This window comes from Amblyomma mixtum, chromosome 1 (genome assembly GCF_055824585.1).
Source record: "Amblyomma mixtum isolate Tamu chromosome 1, ASM5582458v1, whole genome shotgun sequence".
Taxonomy (NCBI): Eukaryota; Metazoa; Arthropoda; class Arachnida; order Ixodida; family Ixodidae; genus Amblyomma; species Amblyomma mixtum.
The window spans coordinates 199,112,367-199,136,562 of record NC_143012.1 but is presented as its reverse complement, the minus strand read 5'-3'; the positions used below and the strand labels follow the sequence as shown (position 1 = coordinate 199,136,562).

Here is a 24,196-nt window from a genome sequence, read left to right as displayed (position 1 = left end):
CTGCTGTACTGTTCATCAGTTTACTAAAAACGTGCAATACTGGTCGGTTGGCACACTGAATTAATGCAATATTTTTATTTTAAGTGCGTAGGCACCATAAACCTCTAGCCGTTTCCCTCGATTAGTCGCAGTGACTCAGTGTGAAGAGCCTATTGTGGATGACAGGGTGTTTCTCGTGAACAGCGAGAAAAAAAGGGCTTAGAATGGCCCTCTTGTATTCCTCTGATATTTTTGCACAGTCACCCTTCTTCCAACGCTTTTAATGCTTTTTCATTGCCAACTCAGGCAAAGTCTTTTCTGTACTCTTATAAATACCCATTGTTCAATGGATCACAAGCCATGCATTGTAGACTATCACATAAGGACTACTGACACCGAAAACAACATTGGGGCTTAAAGGCAATTAATGAAAAAAATATCAGCAGTTTATATAAATTTCTTTGTCGCCAGAAATAAGAACATAGTAGTATATTACATATTCCGGCTTGTAGTGCATGCTAGGCTGAAAACTAAGTCATGTCACCTCTATGGGCACAATGGATGTGGCTCGTGATCATTTTTGGAGCATGTAGTCTCCGGCTACAAACAAAGCGCCGAGGGCATGTCGAATACGTGACAGCGTAAAAAAAACCCTGTTCTATTTACTCTCGTTAGTTATTTTATGGGGTCGTTCATTCGAGAATTTCAATACTCTAATGAAATACAAAGCTAGTACTGCAGACAAGTGTCCTGAAGGAAAGACTGTAGCGGGCCTCTAATGGCCAAATAGTGCAGCGTAGAGCATGATCTCAAGGTATAGCCTAATGTTCAACAGAAAAAAAAAACCATTGCAAGCGCAACATGACACTTAAACAAAAACTGCAGGCACGTAACAATCGGAAACTGACTTTAGTGCAAGTCTAAATATCAAGAATAAATAGCAGAAACGCAAAAGACACTGCTTGAAGAACGAAAGTGTAAATTAGGAGAAGGAAAACGATAAGCTAAAACAAGGGGAAGCCACTATGTGAAAAAGAAAGGTATGTAATCAGATCACACCAGGCAAAGACAAGCAGTCAGTATTTTTTTTCTAGTAGAGTGAAAATGGCATGCAAATTTTCTCATATTGTGCCGAGGAGAACTGCATGCACTAATAACCGCGATACTAAATGGAAGCTGCAATTCCGCCCGGTACTCGCTAGTACTGGATCGCGATGAGAGGCAAACCTAGTTCGGATAGGTTTAGTGACCTGGGAACGGCTAACATGCAGAAGAACGGTGCTGTTGGAAATGATATGCAAATAAAGCAGTCCTATGATGAGGGAGGTATTCACTCACTTACTGTAAAAACATGTAAAGTCAGGTAAGATATGCGGTGCGATGACACCAAGAAATGACGCAGTTTGACTTGTAGAGCGCTGAAGTGGAATGATATCATAATTACAGTGTGGACACTGCAAGGAATTACAGTAATATAAAGGGTTATGAAGGACAAGAAAGTACACAATAATTAGTGTAGCAGAGCGAAATATTGAGTTTTTAGCAGAGCCTGGCACCATATGTTTCATTTTGCAGTGTATGTGTGTGAATTTTAGTATGAAATCGCTATTATGCACTACACGCATAGGCTTTTTGATTATTACTCTATAATTTATAACGATGGCAGAAAAAATAGTTAAGGACTTCTTTAGCGAGCATCTCGAGATACAGTGCGGTGACATCGAACGTGCCCATCGCCTTGGCCAGCCGCGTTCTGATCAAGCTCGACCAATCATAGTTAAGTTCCTGAACTTTAAATCTAAACTTGAAGCATTTCGAAATGCACATAAATTAAAAGATCTCACGGAACCAAAAGTTTGGCTAGACGAAGATTTCTCCTGAAAAGTTCTTCATGCAAGAAAAAAGCTGCGCGACTTCGCCAAAGCAAATATCAAAGAAAACCAGCGTTATTCCGTAAGATTTGACAAACTTCACATGAAAAATGGTGTTTACCGGTATGATTCTGCAACAGACAGCGTGAATAAACTTCCTTCAAGGCATATGCCCCCCGAGAATTGACAGTCTACCGCAAAGAAAATCAACCGTATCAAAACCAAACCAATCTCATTGGTCTTGGCAAACTTCCGCAGCATACACAACAAAGTAGATGCACTTAAAGCTATTACACATACCTGCTCTGCTGATATCATCGTGGGTACGGAAACGTGGCTAACAGAAGACGTTTCATGTCATGACATCGCGCTCCCGTCATCGTTCGTATTATTTAGGAAAGATAGGGCTGATTCTCGACGAGGAGGAGGAGTGCTGATCGCGATTAACGAAGACTTCCATGCATCACTTATCCCTATCGACTCACCCTTAGAAATAGTCTGGGTTTCCGCTCAACTTGGCCACATGCTTTGCATTATAGGCGCCTGTTATAGACCACCAAGCAGCCAACCTGAATTCATAGAACTCTTAAACGACGCTATCGAGCAGATCCTTGTAAAGCGCCCGAATTGCCTCCTATTTTTAGCAGGTGACTTTAACTTTCCTGCGATTAACTGGACGACGCTAACCGTTGACTCCAATAATTACCGACAGGACAACATTAACTTCCTTCACTTACTTCAATATCACCAGCTCACCCAAATTGTTCACGAGCCCACTCGCGGTAAGCATATCCTGGACCTCATCTTAACAACCCATCCTGAGCTCTCAGAGATCCACGTCTTGGAAGAATTAAGTGATCACAAAGTTGTGCACTGTTCCCTTTCTCTTCCACGGAGCGACAAAACAAAAATGAAAAAGCTTATCTACAATTACGCACGCGCGGACGTTGAAAAAATGAACCTGTTGCTGGAAACTTTCACAAATAGTTTTCAGGCCAATTTTCATAATCGCACGGTCAGTGAAAATTGGAAGTTGTTTTGTGACAAGCTAAAAGAAGTTGAAGATTCCTGTGTGCCAAAACGAATGATAAGCACACGTACTAACGATCCTTCGTTTACCACAGATGTCAACAGGGCACTAAATAGGAAGAAAAGAGCATTTAGGAAAGCCGTTCGAACAAAGGAAACTACAGACTGGGAAAACTACAAAAGCATTTCTAAAATAGCTGGAAAACAAATTTCGGAAGCCAAAAACAAATATTTTAATTTTACACTTCCTAATTTGATAACAACAGACCCTAGGAAATTTTGGAACACTGTTAATCCTAAAAGCGCTAGTACGGTTCCTGTTCTTTTGGGTGTAGACGGCAGCACTCTACCTATAGAACAAAGTGCAGAACAATTTAACAGCCACTTCTCACAAGTTTTTACAGATGAATTGCCCATTTGCAATCCACTGCAGCTTCTTGAGGCCAATATCCAGATTCGTTTTTCACCCATTCACATATCTGCGCTTGGCGTGGCTCGTGCAGTTGACCGCCTACCCCACCACACTAGCCCAGGACCCGATGGTATCAACGCGAAGCTGTTAAAAATAACCTGCCAGCACACAGCTTTCCTGCTATCACTCATTTTCCAACAGTCACTCGATACAACATGTGTGCCAGAAGATTGGAGGTCCGCTTATGTAATTCCGGTATTTAAATCTGGAGACAGATCCGTTCCTGATGATTACAGGCCAATTTCATTAACCTCGATATGTTGCAAGATATTCGAACACACAATATACACAAATATTATGACTCATCTTAACCAGAACAACTTGCTTCACAACAACCAGCATGGCTTCCGCAAACATTTATCGTGCCAGACACAGTTATTTGAGCTAATAACGGACCTTCATCAAGCAATCGATTCTTCCCTCTACATTGACTCCATCTTTATTGATTTCTCCAAAGCCTTCGATCGCGTGCCTCATAACCGTCTGATGATAAAAATACGCAACTTGCAGCAGGATCAACACACTACGCAGTGGATTAACGCATTTCTAACAAACCGCTTTCAGTCAGTTAAATTAGGGAGCTTCTTATCAAGACGTACAGGTGTTGCTTCAGGAGTACCTCAGGGTTCGGTGCTGGGTCCACTGCTTTTCTTAATATGACATCGCGTCGAACATAACATCAACAATACGATTATTTGCAGATGACTGTGTAATTTACCGAGTAATATCTAGCCCTCGCGACATCGTTGCTCTCCAGACTGATCTTGATGAGCTAACTAATTGGTGCGGCAGGTGGCAAATGGTAATTAACGCCGATAAAACTAAACACCTCAAGTTTACTTCCGTTGCCAACATGAGCCCTAATGCCTACTCAGTTAATAATACTACCACTGAAACTGCAGCGTCGGTAAAATACCTCGGTGTAAATTTTAACTCTAATTTATCCTGGAGCACTCATATTGAACAAATCACTAACAAAGCCTTAAAAAAACTTGGTCTTCTTAAACGCCGACTGCACCAAGCCAACCAGGACACAAAACTACACACATTCAACATGCTGATCAGGCCTGCGATAGAATACGCGTCGGTGATCTGGAACCCTCATCACGTCTATCTTATTAACATGTTGGAATCTATTCAAAACAAAGCTGCTCGTTTCATCCTTTCCCGTTACTCTCGGTATCGAAGTGTAACAGCACTGAAACTATCGCTCCATCTCTCGCCTCTGGTCATGCGCAGACAATTCAGCCGTTTATCCTTTTTCCATACTATCTACCACAGCAACACACCATTTTCAAGCTCTCATCTTCTCCCGGCACCGCACACATCGGCTCGTGTAGATCACATGCAGAAGATTAAACCTATTTTCGCTCGGACAGAACGATACAAATACTCACCATTGGTCTTGTCTATCGAAGAGTGGAATTCGCTTCCTTCTAGCATTGCGACTATCGCTGAAACATCCTCATTTCAAACAGCTCTTTGGTCCTATTTAGAAAATTCTAACATATGTTGATGTGCGTTTTTTTTTTCACTGTGTGATTCACTTCTTATGTTTTTTTTTGTTTTTTTCTTGGTTGCTCTAGTGTGTGTGTGTGCTGGCCGTAACGTTCTGCAAAATGTTAGATGCTGTGTTTAGTAACTTTCGAAGCCGGGATTTTTCTTGATTTTTGGCGCGGTTTGCTACATGTGAATTTTTTTCAAATACCTCATATTGGCCTTTTTTTGTTGTTCCTCTTATTAACTTGTACCTGCCTTCTTAACTTGTTTACTTCTGTTTTCAGCCGTTTGTATTCTGTGTTTTATATCTGTTGTTTTCTTTGATGAATCCCCCCCTATGTAATGCCCGAATTTGGCCTTTAGGGTATTGAAATAAATAAATAAAAAATAAAGAATTGGCAAAAATCAAGCTTCTCTTCATGGCCTTGATTTCATTCTTGTCTTGGACGCACTTCGTGAAGACTAAGCAGGATAGCCGCGACCCTCTTTGGTAAAGCTGCGTTTGCATCATTAGGAATTAATTCGTCGAAAGTGTATTGAACACATCTAGGGAAGCTGAAGGTCTTTTTTGAAGGTCTTGAGTGTAATTTTCATGCCTATAGCGCGTGCTAAGCCGCACAGAATAGCCTGCACGATGACAGCATGTTCTTTGATTTTACAGGGTTCTATCTGCTTTTGGACGCCGAGGACCTCGCTAAAAACCAGGTTGCAAGCTTGCAAAGCCAGGTTTTGTCCTTCGGGCCTAGCGTGTGCAGCAGGCTCTACTACTTTATGAAAAATGAATGTAAGTTTTACATGTTTCCTGATTTAATGTTTGCTTTCTTGGCAGGAATAGCATATCGATATACGAGGTCTGTTAGAAAAGTATCCGACTTTATTTTTTTTTTGCGAACACCTGATGGATATGAAACAAGCGCGCTTACAGCAGCCGACCTTGAACCCTCGTGCGCATGCACGAATTTTTTCCCGCCTGCCGATAGCGTCAGTCGCTGGGAAGCAGCGTTTGAGTGAGGCAGTGCGCAGTGCTCTCGTCGCTTTTTTATTGCAAGGACAACGGCGGAGCGAGAGGAGCAGCGCTACTACCTCAAATTTTGCCATAAACTTGGCAATAGCCAAGTGGAAACCATTCGAAATGTTCAGACGGCTTTCGGTGATGATGCTATGAGCAGCACACAGATTAAGCAGTGGTGCAACTGGTTTAAAGACAGCCGCACATCCGTGGAGTGAGAGCCACGCTCCGGTCGGCCATCAACATGCCGAAATGACCAGGTAATTGCCGAAGTGAACGCTGTGGTGGTGCGGGACTGTTGTGTGACTATCCGAGAAATTGCGGGAGAGGTGGACATCAACAATTTTTCTGCACATTCCATTATCACCGAAGATTTGGCCATGGAGAGAGTGGTAGCGAAATTCGTGCCGAAGCTGCTGACGGTGGAGAAAAAGCAGCTTCGTGTTGAAGTCTCACAGGAGATGCTGGATTCCACAAACAGTTACCCTGACTTCACCGATGCCGTAATCACTAGTGACGAGTCTTGGGTGTACGGGTACGACCTGGAAACCAAATCCCAGTCGTCACAGAGGACGCATTTCACGTTACCAAGACCAAAGAAGGCCCGCCAAGTGCGCAGCAGTGTCAAAGTGATGCTGACTGCTTTTTTGACTCCCTCTGTGTGGAACACCACGAGTACGCACCCCACAGGGTCAAAGAATGACTAAATAGTACTACAGGGATGTCCTCCATCGCCTACGTGGCACTGTGCGGCGCAAGAGACCGGAATTGAGGTCAACAAAAAATTGACGCATCCCTCGCGGCATTGCTTCTGCACATTCCTCTCATTTGATTCAGACTTTTCTGGCGAAAAACCAGACCCCTGTAGTTCAACAGGCTCCTTACTCTCCTGATATGTCCCCCTACGACTTCTGGCTGTTTCCTAAAATGAAGAGGCCATTGAAAGGAGCGCCATTTCAGAAAAGAAAGGACATTATGGCTGCAACGACAGCAGAGCTAGATTCCATTCCGAAAAGGGCCTTTTCGGAATACTTCCAACAATGGCAGCACCGCTGGGAGATGTATATGGAGCCCCAAGGAGACTACTTTGAAGGTTATTAGGTTTCTAACGCTCCAGTTATGCCAGTTTTTTTTCTTCGGCCAAAGGTCGGATACTTTTCTTAGTAATAGTCATGTGCTTTTCTAGGCGTCTGTCTTGAGAGCGTACCGTTGCGGACCAGAGTGAAAACTGCGGTTTTTTATGCGTACATAAAACATGCTGCACCCATCACTGCACTTGACATCTTTAGTTAGGCAGCAAAAAGCGAATCCTAATGCTACGAAGAAACTGAAGTTCAATAATTTCAGCGTGCCATTTAAGAACATTCACCAAAGAAGCCACTGCGACGACCTTCATGGGTTTTCAAAGAGAGACATCTATAATAATGGGTCTTTTAGAAAGCCCCGGTATACTGTGACATAACTTGTATCTCAAGCTACGTAGGAACAGCTTCTTTAGTGTGTGGTTTATTGCATATCCTCAGTGCTGAAGCAGAAATCTATGACAGAAGTATCACACAATCTGCTTATTTTAAACTCATTTGTAAGATAGTGGAAGTGCGTAGATCAAAATGAGTTACTCAAGGAGCTTATCCTGGGCAGGTTTCAGGTAGAGCACTAGTGCTTGACGTGCAGGTTTTATGCAACCGAGGTGACCAAACATCTGATAAGTAATCTGGCGAAAGGTGTAGTAATAATCATATATGAATGTGAATAAATAAGGCGACCGTATTTTAAAGATATATGGCTTTAAAACATTCCGCTGCCTGTGTTGTTTCTTCTTAGGTGTTTATTAAAGGAATTAACATAGAGTTCTTAGATTTTCTAAATAATTATTCGACCTATGTTTCTGAACAGTGCAGTAAACAAAGCCAATGCTAATTATAACTGCATCATTCGGCAGGACACAGAATCATTCTGATGCCCCGCTACTCATTGTGCCATGTCAAACTCAATTTCCAGAAAAATGGGCCGGACAACGGAGAAGTCAACATATTTACATTGTTTGGCGCATTACTCTAGTATTGAGGAGGATAAATTACCTATATTTAGCATATTAGCTTCTTTTTGCACCGGATAGTCAGACTCAAGCTTCAAGATACTTAAATTAGTTGGTCTTAGCATTTTTCATCACCCTGCCAGCATCAGTCAGGTCTACATAAAGTATGCTGCATTGTAGGCCAGCCATCTTGTGATTAGCTTGGCCAAGGGTGCATTTTACTTTAAACGTAACCGTGTAATATGGTTGCAAGGCCTGCCTACATTTCTGCCCCCCCCCCCCACCCCTAAAATTACCCTGTTTTTTCCTTGCGCAATATCCGCCATTATATAATAATGAAACCTGATCAGGACGGCTTCATTTCTTTGTATACCAGTGGCTGGAGCCAATTGATTTCACATTTCTGCAAATATTCCGCAATGCAAGCAACTGTATAAAATAAATTAAGACCATCGCCTCTTCAATCGCTTCACCTCTTCCTCTTTTCGCAGCGGGGGTATTCCTAGGAGTTTCTTTCCTTGACGAGACTGGCCTGCCGTCTGGACAGCCTGTGGTCGCGGAAGCCAGAGTCACCAATGAGTGGTCTCTCCTTTCTGTTGAGCGCATTGACGCCCCTTCCAAGTTTTCGGTGAGTGCCTGATATTGTGTCAGGAGTCTTAGCTAGCCAAAGAGGTTCACACGAACCAGAACATAAATTTCGGTAGCCTTCGTGGTTGGTGCTTCGCTTAGGCTCTTCTTGCAGCCTTCGATACGTGTCAGATACATTTGATAGCCGTGTTCTAATGCTGCTATTTCGCGGTTAAACACCATGCATCAAAGAATGGGTGTTGTTTGATGAAGACATGGCATCCCAGACGCTTCACTTGCATTCTCCTTTAGAGAGCCTTTCCCTGAATGCTGGAATACACTGAATATAAAAAAATAAACAAACGTTCCTGAGCTAATAGTAACGTTGCCGGGGATATCTTCCTTCTGAGCCTGTAATTGAATTATCCAGTGTAAGAATTCGCTATTTCCTGAGACCAGGAACTAAAATGAGGAATGGAGAGGATTTCTTCGTTGTGATTAAGAGTGTGTACATAGATGTACAATCTTTTCTTCTCCCGAGTAACCTGGAAATGAGCAGATGCATACATAATGAGCCTGTATTTCTTCCATTTATTTCACTCTTATACTGCGCATCGTTTCTTTACTGTTCTCGGTGCGGTGCGCACGTGAATCTCTGACCACGGCACTTCCTAAACAACGAAGTTTAACTCTTATGAAGCCTCAGCAAAATGTCGTGAACGCTATTTTCCTCTAAAAATTGCAATAACTATAGCTTTTAATATGTCAAAAGCAATTCTGTAAAAGAACTGTTAGCTCACAGTATAAGGCAATAGGACCAATAGATCTCAAAACGTACTAGTACTTACCGTGCGTGGATTACGTTTCGCTAACAAAACTCAAGTAGAAAGTGCGCAATAAATAAACAGTTTCTTAAACTGCATCTGGGCATCCCATTTTCGGCTTTTTCACAAATATTTAAAGAAAAAGTAGTTAGAACCAAAACCTGCTTTAGACTACCAATAGCAACCATTTGCCGTGGCGCCACAAGTGTGAGAAAACGAATAGATGCACGTTCTTAATCCACTTCGCGCTCTCTTGCGAACAACGGGCACACATCTACAGTACACCCAGAGGAAGATAACTAGTGTAGGAAAAGACTAGTATCCTTCGCCACTCATGCAGCATAATAAGCCTTTGGAGCCAACGTTGAACTTTTGCTCGGAGAGTGCTCGAATAAGATCCAAGATAAATCTGCTTCCGTTGGAGGCTCAAACTTTGCGCCAAATTATCAGCAGTTCCCATCTCACCACGCGTCGAAAGTTGAAGCAGATGTGGAGAATAAAATACTAGTTCCTGCTCATGTAACACTCTGCTTATTTACTGCCTATAAAGAGTGCGAGTTCACTATGATGAGCGCTGACAAACTTATTCAGCAATTGCGCTGACCCCAGCGCCTTTTAGCGCTGATAATTTAATGGTGCCAATAAATATAATGCGAAAGACAAGATGCGAATAGGTATTCCCTCATTTTCTGTACCTAGTGGCTCAGTGCTTTTGACAGAGTCATATTTTGCCTTCGCTACCGCAGATTGTAATCAATGGGCGAACAGGACGTGGTGCTAGTGACGTTGCTATCGACGACATCGAGGTGCGTTCTGGCAAATGTGATGTGCCGCCGCCTCCCACAAGCTCTCCTCAGCCTGGTACGTGCTGACTTGATGACGTCTAGTAAATACACGTGTATTCTAATGCATACAAAAGCCACGCAGGAAGACCTTATAAACGTACGAGATTTCATCTGAAGGAGCACGAATAGTTTAGGGTATGTGTATCATGATCTTGCAGTGACGTATTTTGGTAGGAATCTGAAGAGTGAAACGGGGCCGTACATTTTTCTGCATCAATATGCACGAGTTCCAGCTTGTGCTGCTGGTCGGGTCGAAATGACAGCAAGGAATTACCTTCAGAGTCGAGCCGGTGGCATTATTCATTATAGTCTGCTCTAGAATGACATGTTATCACGGTGTGTTTACGCCTTACGGATGTGAAAATTACTGGAACCAGTCTATTATACTGTACTGATATTCTGAAATCAATGATGTTATCAGGTGCGGCTCCAGCGCTTTCATTTAAGAGCCAATATTGGCCGTGACTTCTAGGATTTTAGATTTATGTATGGTTCTCAGCGGGATCACGAAGAGAAGCCGCGTGTTATTGTGTCTTCTAAAAATATTGCCATTGGATTACAATAGTCGGTATCCCTAAATTTGAGCGCAGCTTCGCCTACGTCACCTGACACCTGTGCCCAACAGATGTCACGTGGTGTGTTACGCTGCTAGTCACCCTCCGGTCGTCTATTCTTTCGCTCTCGTCGTGAAAGGTAGAGTTTCGCCCTGTTACTACCTGCTAACATGCGATCTGTCATATTATCAGCCACCTGTAATACGCCGCCTGGCAGGTGACCTATTACGCCACGACGACTACGACGCGGAACTGAGGAACGGGCCCGTAGGAGGTCCGCTCTAAAATGAATTGTTTCTTAAATTGATGGAAACCTATTGAAACACTGCTTCATGAAAGCATAATAGCTTATTAGCATGGCAACATTCCTGGGGTGTTTGTCTTGAATAAAAATTGTTCTTGCAGGAAGCACAACATCCGTAGCCTCAACAACAGCTCCAATTCCAGAGGAACCTACGACCAAGAAAGCACCGGTGACTTCAACGACAGGCAAGATAGCGTTGCAATGCTGATTATCTTGTTATAGCTTGTTAAAAAAATTCTTTACAATTTTCGATGGTACGAGAAAAGAAGCAAGTTCGCCAGGTGTTGAAGTTTAAAAAATGTACAATATTTAATGTCCACGAAATTATTTTTCAAAATATGTAGAAAATGGTATTAAAAGATGGTCGTATATATCGCCCTGCTGACGGTCAACGCAAATATATGATGCTGAGTAACTGATGAAGGCGATGCTTCTGGTAAAAATGCAGGATTCATTATGCTCATTTTGTCGCAGTTTCGTCTCATCCAATAAAGGACGCAGAATAGCTTCGAGCAGCAGCAGCGAAGTCGTGAATTAGAGGCGCTTCGGTGCCCAGTGCTTCTCTCGTCATACGAAGATCACGTTTATAAAAAACAATTATTGGCCAAGCAATTTTACTTCGTTAATGCGCCTAATAAAACACATTGTTTTTAGATATTAAAGGACCTAATGAAATACTAAATACTTACATATTTCAAATGACTATATCTATATTAGCTTCTACCTCAGCGAAGCTATTATACGAGCGCAGTTATTATTAGGCACTGCGTTTATGTGAAGCAGCGAAAACGTTTACGCGTTGCCCCCCCCCCTCGCCCCCACTAGGCAATATGGCCTTCTTCGCTTCAAAAAGCGAGCCAAAAATAATTGACTCTTCGAAGCACAGAGAGCATAAGTATAATCTGTTCAGGTAAAATCTGGAGCGTGGACATAATTTCAAAGAAAAATCTCTCATCATCATTCACCGCAGCGCTGGCTGCAAACAGATAATCGCAATTCAATGTGCACTTTCCACCTGTTCGATGCGATCTAAATATTTGCAACAATCCAATGAGTGACATAGTGCGCAAATAATAGAATTTTTTTTCCAGTTTGGCTTTAGCAGCCGAAAGCTGTGTATCTTGCCGCAAACCCACTACTCACAAGCAGAACAATGTCCTGACGTGCCTTACCACACTTTTTCTGCAGTCCCTAAGTCTCCAAGACTCTGTAAACTCAAGCACTGAGATTGTTCCTAAAAGGTTGATATCATCATCCAGCAGCATATTATAGTTTCTCATTGCCCTAAATGTTACCAGAATATATTAGTGCAGTTTTGGTGTCTGGATGACCTCACAAATCTTCACAATAATGCATTCACTAAAATCGAGACTGCCAAGCTGTTCATATGAAGAGCGTCTAGTGTATTTACATCTAGCTTGTGACACCAATTGCCTTGCGTTAATGCCGTCGATGTATTTGATCCAGGCTATAATAAGTAAGGGCAACGCTATGCGAACTGCAGGCACTTAGTGCACGAAACGCATTATAGGGAACAGTCCTTTGCAACTCTTTACGGCCAACTCGTCAGTTTCGGCAAAATAGCTCCAATACTTCTGTACAAGAAACGTCTTCTTGTTGCTCTGCACTGAATTTAGACGCCACCGCCGCAGCCTACACGAATACCCGTTACGACGTGCGAAACACTGCTTAAAGTCGGGGGAAACTGAATATTATTTATCATAAACTTTCCGGAAGGAAATATTAATAGAGGTGAATGCTTAGAAATAACTTAATTCTAGTTATTATCATGCTACCACTTAATTATCAGAAAAGGAAATACAGCTCTCAAAGCAATAATCAGTGGAGAGGACGTAACACCTCTGTAAACGCAAGAAACAACATGAGAAAGACACACAAACGCTTGTGTCTGTCCTTCCTTGCCTTTCCCGCTGTAGAACTTTCCTCATGGATAATTAACTAGCCTATTCCCGCACTACAGAAGCAACTACATTTTCCATTGCACCTTAGAATACTTACTAGGTATCGCATGCATGAGATCACATATATTCACGTAATATGGACTAAGTAGGATACTCAGAGATAAATTTATACAAATCCGTCATCACTATAAAACTCATTGTTACCTTCCTCACCAGCGCGGGATGTTTTGACCACTGAAGCAATGCAGGTCTCGTAGCGCTCTATTATAAACATTATATTATTGAATTGCCATTTTGGGAGAAAGTTTCAACTTGCGTGTGGAACCGAGTCATTTCTCCTTGTTAACTTTTTTTTACCACGAAATAAGAGATATCCTCCATTATTTAAACACATGCATTTTCCCTATTGATAACATTTATAACTTCTCGTTTCGTTTCCATATGTTCATAATTATGGTTTGTGAGGCTTAGCGTTTTGAGTTCCGCACGGTCTATGCTCGGCCCCTTAGTTGAGGATTTCGGACAAATCCATACCCCTTTGGATTTCTTAGCGCGCCTTAGACCACATATGGTGCCTGCAGTTTTCAAATTTGGGCAATAACCAGGGAGGCGCCACTCCCTTTCACATACGGCGATGGAAGTGGAGCCTCGTGTGCCACCTTTGTAAAGCGGTGGGTCGGCAGCGGCCGCTCAAAGGAAACGTCTCTACCACCTGAGTGATGCAAGCAGCTAGGCCACCATGAAATACTCGGTGGCTAGTGATGCCTCCCAAAGCAACGATGGGTTCCTACGGGTCCTTAGTAAGAAGGCCAAGCGGAAGCGGCACCGATGTGATGGCTGGTCCTTGTAAAGTACGTCTACGATCACAACGGCGCGAGGTCCCCCGACACATACCGACTTGTTTGTGCTGGAGACACGAAACGAAAAGCTCAACCTCCTGAACAGGCAAGCCACGTCAGTATTCCTTGAAGGCTTCGTCCGTGGAAAGATTAAAGAGATGACAGTCATCCGCTACAGAAACGTAATCGCCAATGATGCACTGGAAAGTTTGACCACCATCAACAAGTTAGGCTACATCAGTGCATGCTTCCATATCATCTAAGACAGCAGCACTATGGCCGGCATCATTTACAGCGCCAACGTGGCCATCTCTGATGCCGATTTGCTTATCTTAATAAGCCAGCGTCGAGCAGCACTTCAAAGTGCAAGTTGAGGGCCTCGGGAGATCTAGATGTACAAAACTAACCTTTAAGGGCCACTACCTACCATCGTATATGAAAGCTGGGCATTTCCGACACCCTGTTTGTCCTTTCGTGCCCAAGCCACTTCAATTCCGGAAGTGCGCGAAGATCGGGCACGTTAGTGGTGTCTGCACTAATTTCATCGATCATGTGCCCTAAATGCTCCGAGCCATATAGGGGCGACATTTGCCGCGCGTCTGGTCTTAGGTGCGCCAATGGTCGTGGCCTTTACTATTCTCCCTCAAAAGACGTTCCCCGCCTGAAAAAGGAACAGGCAGGGCTGAAGCAAATGGTGCGAGATCATTCTAAGCATAGAGAGGCCGCTGCTAAGGTGCGGCGACGTCGTTCCCATCTCCGAAGGTCCTCTAAGAAAGCCATTACTTTTGGTAGGGAGGCCTGGAGCACTCCTGCATCTTTACTTCCTCCTCCACCTGCCGCGCTAAATCTAGGCAGCCTAATTGGTGATGAAGCCGGATTTTCTGCAGCAGACATTACTTGGCCATCGCTGCCGAAACCTTGCACGTCCACTGGGTGAGGAATGGTGCCGCGATCCCAATGTCCTGCATCTACTGCCTTTTAAGAGAAAAGCCATGATCTGGTCCATGCCCAAGATCTACAAGTGACTGCGATGCTGAAGTCCATAATAAATGCCATGCGCGCACCAGTACCCAGAATGCGCTGCAAGTACTGGATGCGCTAACTCCAGTTCTTGCAGCTCTAAAGTAGAAGGCACCATTGCTTCGAGGAAATCGCCTTGTCAAATGGAAGTCAGGCAAGACTATTTTTCAATGGAATGCCTGCTGACTCAAGTACCGTATTTCAGATCTTCAACATTATATCTACGAAAATCACTTTCCCATCCTTCTCATTTCTAAACCGACGGTACCAAAGATTTTTCGAATATCCGGTTACGAGGAGTTTCATCACCTATGTGTAACAGAACCAGCAATGTCATCGTCTACATCCGATGTGAATTCACGTATGTGCTACATTCGGCTCCCCCCAACAATGACAATCAGTAAGTTTGCTTGCCAGTAAAGAGCCGCGCCTTCACGTTTACGCTTGTGGCTCCGCACATACCGCAGTCTGGCTGCTTCGACGCCGTAAGAATGAGAGATTGCGTGGCAGTCACATCCGTTCCATGGATAATTACAGGCGACTTTAATGATGTGGGGAAGCGTGAGGATGAACCTCAGCGGAAGAACGCTCGCGTACTTCTCCTCTTGCCATGGTCTTCAGTTCCTGAATGGTGGAACTCCGACTTACACTCGAGGGGTGACCTACAGCAGCTCTCTGGACTCTGCTTTCATTTCGCGATGCCTAACCAGCAGCGCCCGGAAGTTTTCGGATGTAGAAACCCATAGCAGCGACCATATCCCAACCTACATGATCATTACCGTAGTTTCCGCGCATCTGTCAGCCACACGTATGCGGTGCATCGATTCGATAGCTTTTAAAGAACTTATGGAGGATGCTTGCAGTGAAGGCTTCACAACAGGTTTCAAACAAAAAATTAAGGAGGCAATGGACAATGCAACCGCCTTCTTTAACACTATCGCAAAGAACGCCGAGCTTCAATCTCAAATTACAGCGATTGTAAACATTACGACGGAGGGCAGAACATCGATACTGACGCACAAAGTCACGCTCGACCTTACGGATGCAAGGCGCATACAGAAAAATTCAGCGCAGAATTGAAGCCCTGCAGGCAAAACGCTGGAGGTTATTTTGAGAAACGGTCGATCCATGGAAGTCTCCGTCATGCGTTTGGAATGTCGTTCGTGGCCTTTGCACGTCACCACACCAGGTTCACCCTTTAAAGGGGTGATGCTGGTGAAGGAGTAAAGCTGGGCAAGAATAATACCAAGCCTACCGAATGTACCCGCAACTCTTAAATGCAGCAATGTTCCATCCTCACGGAATTGACGGATGGATCTCCCATTCTCCATGCATGAACTTGACACTGCACTGGCTTGTTGCAGGAGGTCATCGCCAGCGCCCGAAGGTTTGACGTACTCCGCACTTGCTAATCATGGTCAAGAGGCCCGATGGGCTCTTTTGGCTTCTTATAACAAGTCATGGAGTGAGGACACAGTTCCTATTGAATGGAAGACCAGTCGTCTGGTTCTACTTTTGACACCTGGGAAATCACCCCTCCCATCAATCACCAAGGTCATACCGTCCAATTCCACTTGCCAGCTGCGTCAGCAAAGGATGGAAAGAGTGTTGCTATCAAGCATGGAATGCTACCTGAAGCAATACGAAATATATCCAAAATTTATGTCCGGATTTCCACGTGGACGTTCTAATATCAAAAATGTGGTTGACCAGGGAACGTTCATCCAGCACCAAAAAATTCTGAAAAGATTCACCGTGACGTTGTTTTAGGATAACAATTGCGCCTACAGCAACATAACCCATCAGGCCATTTTGGTAGCCTTGGTCGCCCCCCTCCCCCCTCTATTTCCTCTCATCTGTCTTCCCCAGTGCAGGGCAGGCAACCAGAACTACCTTCTGGTTAGCATCCCCGCCTTCCATATTGGTCTTTATATCTTTCTGTGTAAATTTTGTTTCCATCAAAACACGACTGGGGCAGCTGCGATTCAGTAGAACGACCTTGAGCCCGGCAGCCGAAATAACAAGTTGCCGAGCCATCGCATCAGGAGTAAGCGGGTATTAGATCCAGGAGTGAAATTTTACTCGTAATATATTCAAATCTAGGAGCGCCGTCGCCTCTTGGGATCACGGCTCTCATCGCTTGATGAGCTAAACAAATTTTCTCTCTAAACAAAACAAAAACTGTAAACAAATTTCCGTACATTTCGATAAGCAAAAATGAACAGGTTTTTCAAACAAAATTTCAGGATACTTGGAACATAAATAAAAACTCTAAGCTCTCTAAGTGGGACGTAAGAAATTTTAATGTTCCAAATAATGCAAATAGCACTGACATCTTTATCACTGATCTTCGTCGAAACTCCCCTTTACCGGCTGATATGTTATTTCAGATAAACCATGGCCTACGGCTGAGGTTCCATCGGAGACAACCAAAGGCGCACCACCAACAAGGCCTCCACTTCAGTGCAATCGGGGCTACTTCAACTGCCGAGACGACAGCACCTGTATTCCAGCAGTGTTGCTCTGCGACGGCGTTCGTGATTGTCCTAATGCCCTTGATGAAAACTGCGGTACGTGAACTTTTCCAGTTCGCTGTTTCTTTTTGTTACGTGCTTTTTAGGTTTGCCCTTCATCAATTTTAGATTACCACCATTGCTTTTTTTATTTTTTACTGACGCTGAAAGTCAAACACACCTACTCAGCAAAAAATAAAAATAAAATGAGAACTATTTCACCACTAGTTTACAAAAATCACCTAAAATAATATCAACGCGAGCTGCAAAATAACTGATTGTCTCGGTAGTGATCACTGACCTCTTCTAGACGCCCTCTGTGTCTATCCAGCAAGACTGACAGCGTTTAAATGAAATTCCGATGTTATTTCTTGCGCCACGCTTGCTTTTCTTAAGCAGTAACTGGCTTTCGCAAGATTTGAAGCGAAAAAGTTAACTCCTACAAGCGAGTAACATAGCAGCCAGAATACTCTTGCAAACACGGCTGTCTAAAATTTTTTCTGTATATATAATTTTACGCGTGAGACCAGAACGCGATGACTATAGGGTGCTTCCGAAAAGCCTTAACGCGACGCAGTAAAAGAAAGCTATGTTTCCTCATTTAGATATGGAATGCTTATTCCCAGCCTTGAGGTGAAATTCTTCTAATAATTCTCTCTTGCCGCCACTAGGTTCCACAGTATTTATAAATGTTTATTCTTTTCATCCGTAACGACCGTTGTTCAATCTTTTATTTCGTATGAACTTCCAGTGAATTAGAACAATCGAAAAAGCGAGGAAAGCAGGCCCAACCGGCTTCTTCACCACAGGAACACAGACGCTGGACGTATTTTTATGACTTACTTCACGTTATGCATAGACAGGAGCGAATCGAAGTGGAATACCATCTTTAAGAATGACTACCCCGATGAAATGTGCCATACTCTTATGATTTCATAAAATTCTGTATAGCGTCACAAATCGCGCAATAGGCGAAGAATGCTGAACGACGTGTAAATCTTTTGCCTTGGTCCCTGCCTTTCTTTATGGAGATTTGACATGGAGTGTTCACATTGTGACCTGCGTGAGTAGTAAAGACCGCTTAACAAGATATAGAAGATAAATTTATTGATCTCCTATTATCGGAGCATTGCAAAAACTTGAACTACAACAATTCCATCGTAGCGCATTTTCAAAGCATGCCTTATGTAGCCAAAATAACAACTCCATTATCTCAGTTTGCGTTCGCTGGTCCTGGTTTCTATTCATTTAAATTGCAACTATGTATACAAATCTTGCGCATTTAAATTTTAAATGTTGACAAGCTAAACCAGATGACTTCGGTTCTGATTCCAGGAAGCATATCTCTCTGCAAAGAAGACGAGTTCTTCTGTGCCAGTCACTCACCGAGCACCTGTCTTCCACGTTCTTTGCTCTGCGATGGACGCGAAGACTGCTCTGATGGATCAGATGAGGCGCTGTGCCGCGGTAAGCAAGCACTTATTGCCGCGTGGTTTTGAGTAAGGGCGTCATTCGTAGTCAAGCGATAGTCGAATGTTGAACGCTGCAGATCTGGTGTTTTTTAGCTATTATAGAGGAGAAGTGCAGGCACAGTACTCATTAAGGCCATACTCTTGCAAGAATCTGCGAAAGAAAAACGAGAGTTACACTTTAAATGTCTGGGGTCCATACAAGTTTGTGCTTCAGTGTATTGCGTTGTGAGTTGGGGACTAACGATTCTGAAGGGAAAGTGACGCACTAGGAAGTACAAAGGAGATAAGACGAAACAAATACAAACGAGTATTTGTTTACCCTACCAAGCCACTGTGATGCCCGATTTGATGTTCGAAATATCTTGCGACTTTACATTGCCACTGATATGAAATTTTTTGACCAATACCGCATACCTTAGAGTTAATCCAAAGACAGATGAAGAAAGGCAGGCCAAAATTGGCGCATATTTAAAAACAGCAGAACTTTATATGATTCTCACAGTCGAAACTAGAGAGAAGCGAACTGGGAATGGACATAAATCTTTTCAGGTTCTTCGCACAGCGCGCAGGAAGATAACGCTTAAAACTTGCTTTACAGATATTCCTTAATGAAATGTGTGATCTTCGAAAAATAAAACCTTAAGGAATTTTTTAAATGATACGATGTCGACAAACTTTTTGGAAGGAATTAAACAAATTTGATTGAAACAAATCATGAATTAATGTGTCGGAGTTGACTTTCTGGTTCCTCTCGCACGCTTTTAATACCTTTTTTTTTGAGAAATATGTCTTTTTCATCAGAATAGGAACAGGTAAGGCATTAAGTATTCGACAAGAATATGAGTTCTCGATCTGCTGTTTGTTCAGGAGGCTCGATACAGGATGCCATTCCAAGCGCGGCGCTTCCTCTACAACATTCAATACATTTAAAGAGGATGAAAAGTGTAGCAGGCTTGTGAGATGGGCTTTGATATCAGATCGCCTAATGAGAGCTCCCAGTCGTTATAGATATGAATTGTTTTCTTAGCAAGATAGGGTGCTCTTCATGATAGGTATTGTACAGGGATGGAGTGTAGGACAATCTAGCTTTAGGTACTGCAGCATTCAGCGTTCGCTGGCGCTGAGTGTCATTTTGGCACTTTAAATGGTAGGCTCGAGGTCTTCAGTTGATATGATGGCCGAGAGGCCAACTGCGCTTTGTGGCGCTGGGGTTTCTACCGGTCTCGTAAACAATGCGTTGCGAGCGAAGGTCACTATTTGTTCTGCTTCTAGGGCAAGATGTATACCGTCATGTTCTCAGTATCCGTACATTCCGTGCGCTTGCTGCACAATTTTTAAACGTTAGCAGATGTTTTTGTTTTCTGTGTGCCGGCTGAAGGATGCAGAGTGTCGGCCGAATTGACTCGGGTAGTGAACTATAGGATGACTGCGCAATCTGGTTAGTGTCCACTTAAGATGCAACTTAAATCCAGGGGTTCTGATTCTGTGTTAGTATTCCTACAAGGCCCACAAATGTAGAGCGTATATGTCAGGTAGAAATCAGCCCACACTCCAAGCTGTCACCACCGTAGCCTCTCACTGGATGCATTAGAGAGGCATCTTTTCAACGCAGGAAGCGCCTCGTTATGAGCACGTTCGCTAAAGTTTAAATATAGATCTCAAACCTACAGCCGAGAACTCCGCGTACAGAGACCATGTAAATTTGAGCATTTGGCATGTTTCATGTTTTCTCTTTATGATTTACGTCCGTAATCCAATCATCATATAACTCGTTTTGTTCTCTTCAGTGTTGTAGTGAATTAAAAAATTTATCCTATTTGAAAGAGGCTGAGCTCTGCAATCACAGCTGCCGTTTTACTCATGAGAATGTCGCACACTGGAAGCTCTAAGGGAACGAAATAGTTTGAAACTCGTTACACTGTGGCCCGCTCATACTGTTCAGCTCAACGCCATCTTCTATTCGGTAAAATGAACGGCTCCAAGATTCCGGAATGAAATTCAATTTTACTGTTCTCATTTTCGCAGTGTGCCCAAGTTTCTTCTGTCGTAACGATGTCATCTGCGGGTGGACACCACAAGCGCCGTACCCCAGCTGCGACTGCAAACATGGCTACAAAGGTCGTCGCTGCGAGCTGCCAGACGTAGGAAAAAAGGAGGAGGTTGCAGTAGGTAAGGCTGCGAGAATGTTTTTTGTGAAAATAAAAAATAATGTGCTGCCTTTATACGCACAGTACTTCATTGCGGCTGGTGAGAGGTCAGCCTGTGTGAAATATTTTCGCAAACAGCGGCAGCCAAGAAAAGCAAAGCAAAATCTTTCTGCTCTTCACTCGTTATTGGAGCTTAAAATAGCAGCAAAAGAGAGTTTGACGCGTGTGTTGGAGTAATTCAAGTTATAAATGTACCGAGACATCTGATTTGAGTTAATGTTTAGTTAGCATGAGATACGGCTATCGCTGATTACGAGAGGAATTTTCTTAACATATTTTTGCATTTCATGTGAACAGCCTGCTTGAATAAAGCGATAGCATCAGAATCGTTGGGGAAATTAATGTGCCGTTAACCATAAAATTCACTGATTGACTCGAGGGAAGTGACATTATCGTACCGGATGGTTCTCATCGACTGGAGGGAAATGACGAAACCGGACCGGAAGTGCCGTAACTTCCTTTGAAGGCATCAGCAGCTTCCAGTGTGATCGCATATACAACACATACCGTAATTATGTGTTCCTGTGAATTTTTGCATTTAAACTCATATGAACGTTGCCACAAAGAGTTTCCTTATTTCAATTTTTAATACTCATTTCTATGATGCGAATATATTCTTCATTCACATTATTATGAGAATAACGGTACTCAGTTTTACAAGCCCAAAAGAGAATTAAAGCTAAAAATCACCACTTCAATAAAATTTACACTCAAACTAGGTGCAAATGAAGAAAAAAATTAGCGCTTATTGCTCGACTACTACTATAACTTTTCTCAGGTCACATGTTGGTAGGCCTAACAGCAGAAAAACTGTTGTTCCAGGGTCTAATCGCGCGTCATAGTTTTCATTAGAAGTAATATAGGTAGGAGCAGTTCTGTCGGACATTTCATTTAGTAGAAGAGCTCTTAAACATAATGCGCACGCAACTGAACTGTCAAACCTGAAGGCTAAAATAAAGACCAAAGCACTCTGGTTTCGTACAAGGATGAATGCACCTAACTACTATCCGCCTCAAGATACCTCCGCACTTGTCGTTTGCAACTTCGCTTCCTTGAAAAAACCTATACCGATGGAGAGGGAGAAGCAATGCAAATAACTATTGAACTGCACTGAAAAGAAATACAAGAACATCTTGGCACTGGGGCATCCAGCAATCATCCTGTTGAATCATTTTTTTACTTATGGCTAGACCGGTGATTACAAATCCGGATCACATTTAGCGAGTCATACCTGCTAAAATGTCCTATCTCTATTGAACGAAAGTTCTTACAAGTGTGTCTAATCATGCCACACTATATATAGCTTATCATTGCTGCCAAAACATTCCGCAAATCTCGTTGGTTAATGTGAAAACATTATCTCTGGCAGACAGTGGGCGACTCACAATGCTTTATACCTTATCATAAACATTGAAGACGCATCATATTAGTCTGTCTTTACGTCCCAAAGCAGTGAAATTAGTCTTGCGAAAGGTCGACCTTTCTTATAATGGTAGTCTCGGACACCAACCCGGAGTGCTTTTAGGTTTATACTACTCTGTATTTAAGTCGACTACGATGTTTATAATCCTTTGCATTTCCAGAGCTTTTTGAGACGGCGCTTCTCTCATTTCAACATTCCCAAAACAACAAATCTAAAACTTTAAATTGTTTTGTATTTTTGAAAAACTGTTGAACAGATAATTTTCTTCCTCATGAGCCACGTAAATCTGCCACCAGAATAATTCACCTTCTTCTATCTCTTTCTTTTTTACGCAGATGTGCACAAAATGTGTGAAAAAGAACATTGCACACATCTTTGTACTGAACGAATGCCAGGGAATGCGGTGCATTCGATCAGTAATTATCTTTCAAGCAAAGATTCCAGTTAGCTTCTTGAGAACCGTCAGAAAAGCCACTCTTTCAATCTTTGCCATTTTCACCCAGTGCAGAATCTCAGCAACTAAAGCACACTTCCACATACAGAGTTGGAAACAAAGGATCTAAAAATGCTCTCAATGTTTATATATTTTAAAAAATCCTTTAATTTATGGCTGCCCATGCGTAATAGAAATTCTGCTTGATATTAGAAATATATCACAGATGCTTATTATTGAGTGTTTTGGACATGGAATTGAACATTGCATTTGTAAAGGACACACACAACTCCCTTTATATAAGCATGGCCTTATTTTATTTCTATAAACATGGGCCTTATAAAGCTTTTACGATTTGGCCGGTATTATGTTCAGTGCCCATAAGGACTGCCCTGTTAAATTTCTCTCTGCAGCTATCTTCACTGAACAGTATTGCAATGTCCAATAACTGATCTGAAATACTGTGCATTTTCTACCTTTACTAATGCGGTCATTTTCGTTTTTACAGGGCCTTCATTAAATGGTAACATCGTGACAGGCATCGTCATCGTTTTGGCGGTCATCGTGCTCGCCATCGTGCTTGCAATTGATTTCGTCAAACGGCGACGAGTCTCTCAGTCTCAGTGAGTAGACATTACTACGATATTTCACTAACATTCACAGCTATTTTCTTCTTCAGCAAAAGTTAGAAATACCAAAACAACCGCAAGAAAAACACCACCGCGGGTGCCCCACACTACCTGACCTCGGTAATGCGACAGCAATATTGGCTTATCGGGGTTAGATATCTTTCCTCGCCAAAATATAGTAAGCGACACCAGTGACCACTACAGTATTGTAGATATTGCGACTTTTTCTCACACCGATGAAGAAGTAGACCGGCGACACGCCAAGAAGGCCATCGCAACCTTTACCACCCGATTCTTGGCCGATCCCCCAGAGGGGGTATGTGCCATTCTGTCGTAGGCTACAACAACAACAACAGCTAGCAGCAGGATTCGTTCTTGAAGCATGAAGTTCGAATGCCATATGCAAATAAATTCCATATATTATTAGTAAGGAAGTCTAAACGCAGCCATGAAACTCATTAAGTGTTGACACAGACGCACAGGTTTCACTGAAACAACAAAGAGGAAGTTCTTGTTGAAGAGAAATATTCTCTACCATCGACGCCGAAAAAAGACGATGAAAATGATTGGTAGGCAATGCAGGGCAAATTGACGCAAGCTGTGCACGAATGCTCTATATCAAGCTTCTTCTCATGGAGAAAGGCACTTCTGGAAAAAGAAATGTAGCCAGCTCAGAGGAGAGGATGTAGCGCTCTCTGATTCTGGTTTGCTGCCACTGAAGCCTTCAAAGCTATTCGTCTTAATAA

The 24,196-nt window shown here is 42.9% G+C and overlaps 1 protein-coding gene across 1 annotated transcript in view; it reads left to right on the top strand.

Moving 5' to 3' along the window:
• LOC149370515 (MAM and LDL-receptor class A domain-containing protein 1-like) overlaps window positions 1–24,196 on the top strand; it is a 196,959-nt gene that overhangs the window by 171,737 nt on the left and 1,026 nt on the right. Inside the window, exons 61-68 of the mRNA XM_089577902.1 lie at window positions 5,513–5,635; window positions 8,390–8,526; window positions 10,036–10,150; window positions 11,094–11,177; window positions 17,164–17,343; window positions 18,622–18,753; window positions 20,784–20,927; window positions 23,330–23,444. Coding sequence (XP_089434028.1) covers window positions 5,513–5,635; window positions 8,390–8,526; window positions 10,036–10,150; window positions 11,094–11,177; window positions 17,164–17,343; window positions 18,622–18,753; window positions 20,784–20,927; window positions 23,330–23,444 — 1,030 coding nt within the window. The remainder of the gene's footprint in view (window positions 1–5,512; window positions 5,636–8,389; window positions 8,527–10,035; window positions 10,151–11,093; window positions 11,178–17,163; window positions 17,344–18,621; window positions 18,754–20,783; window positions 20,928–23,329; window positions 23,445–24,196) is intronic.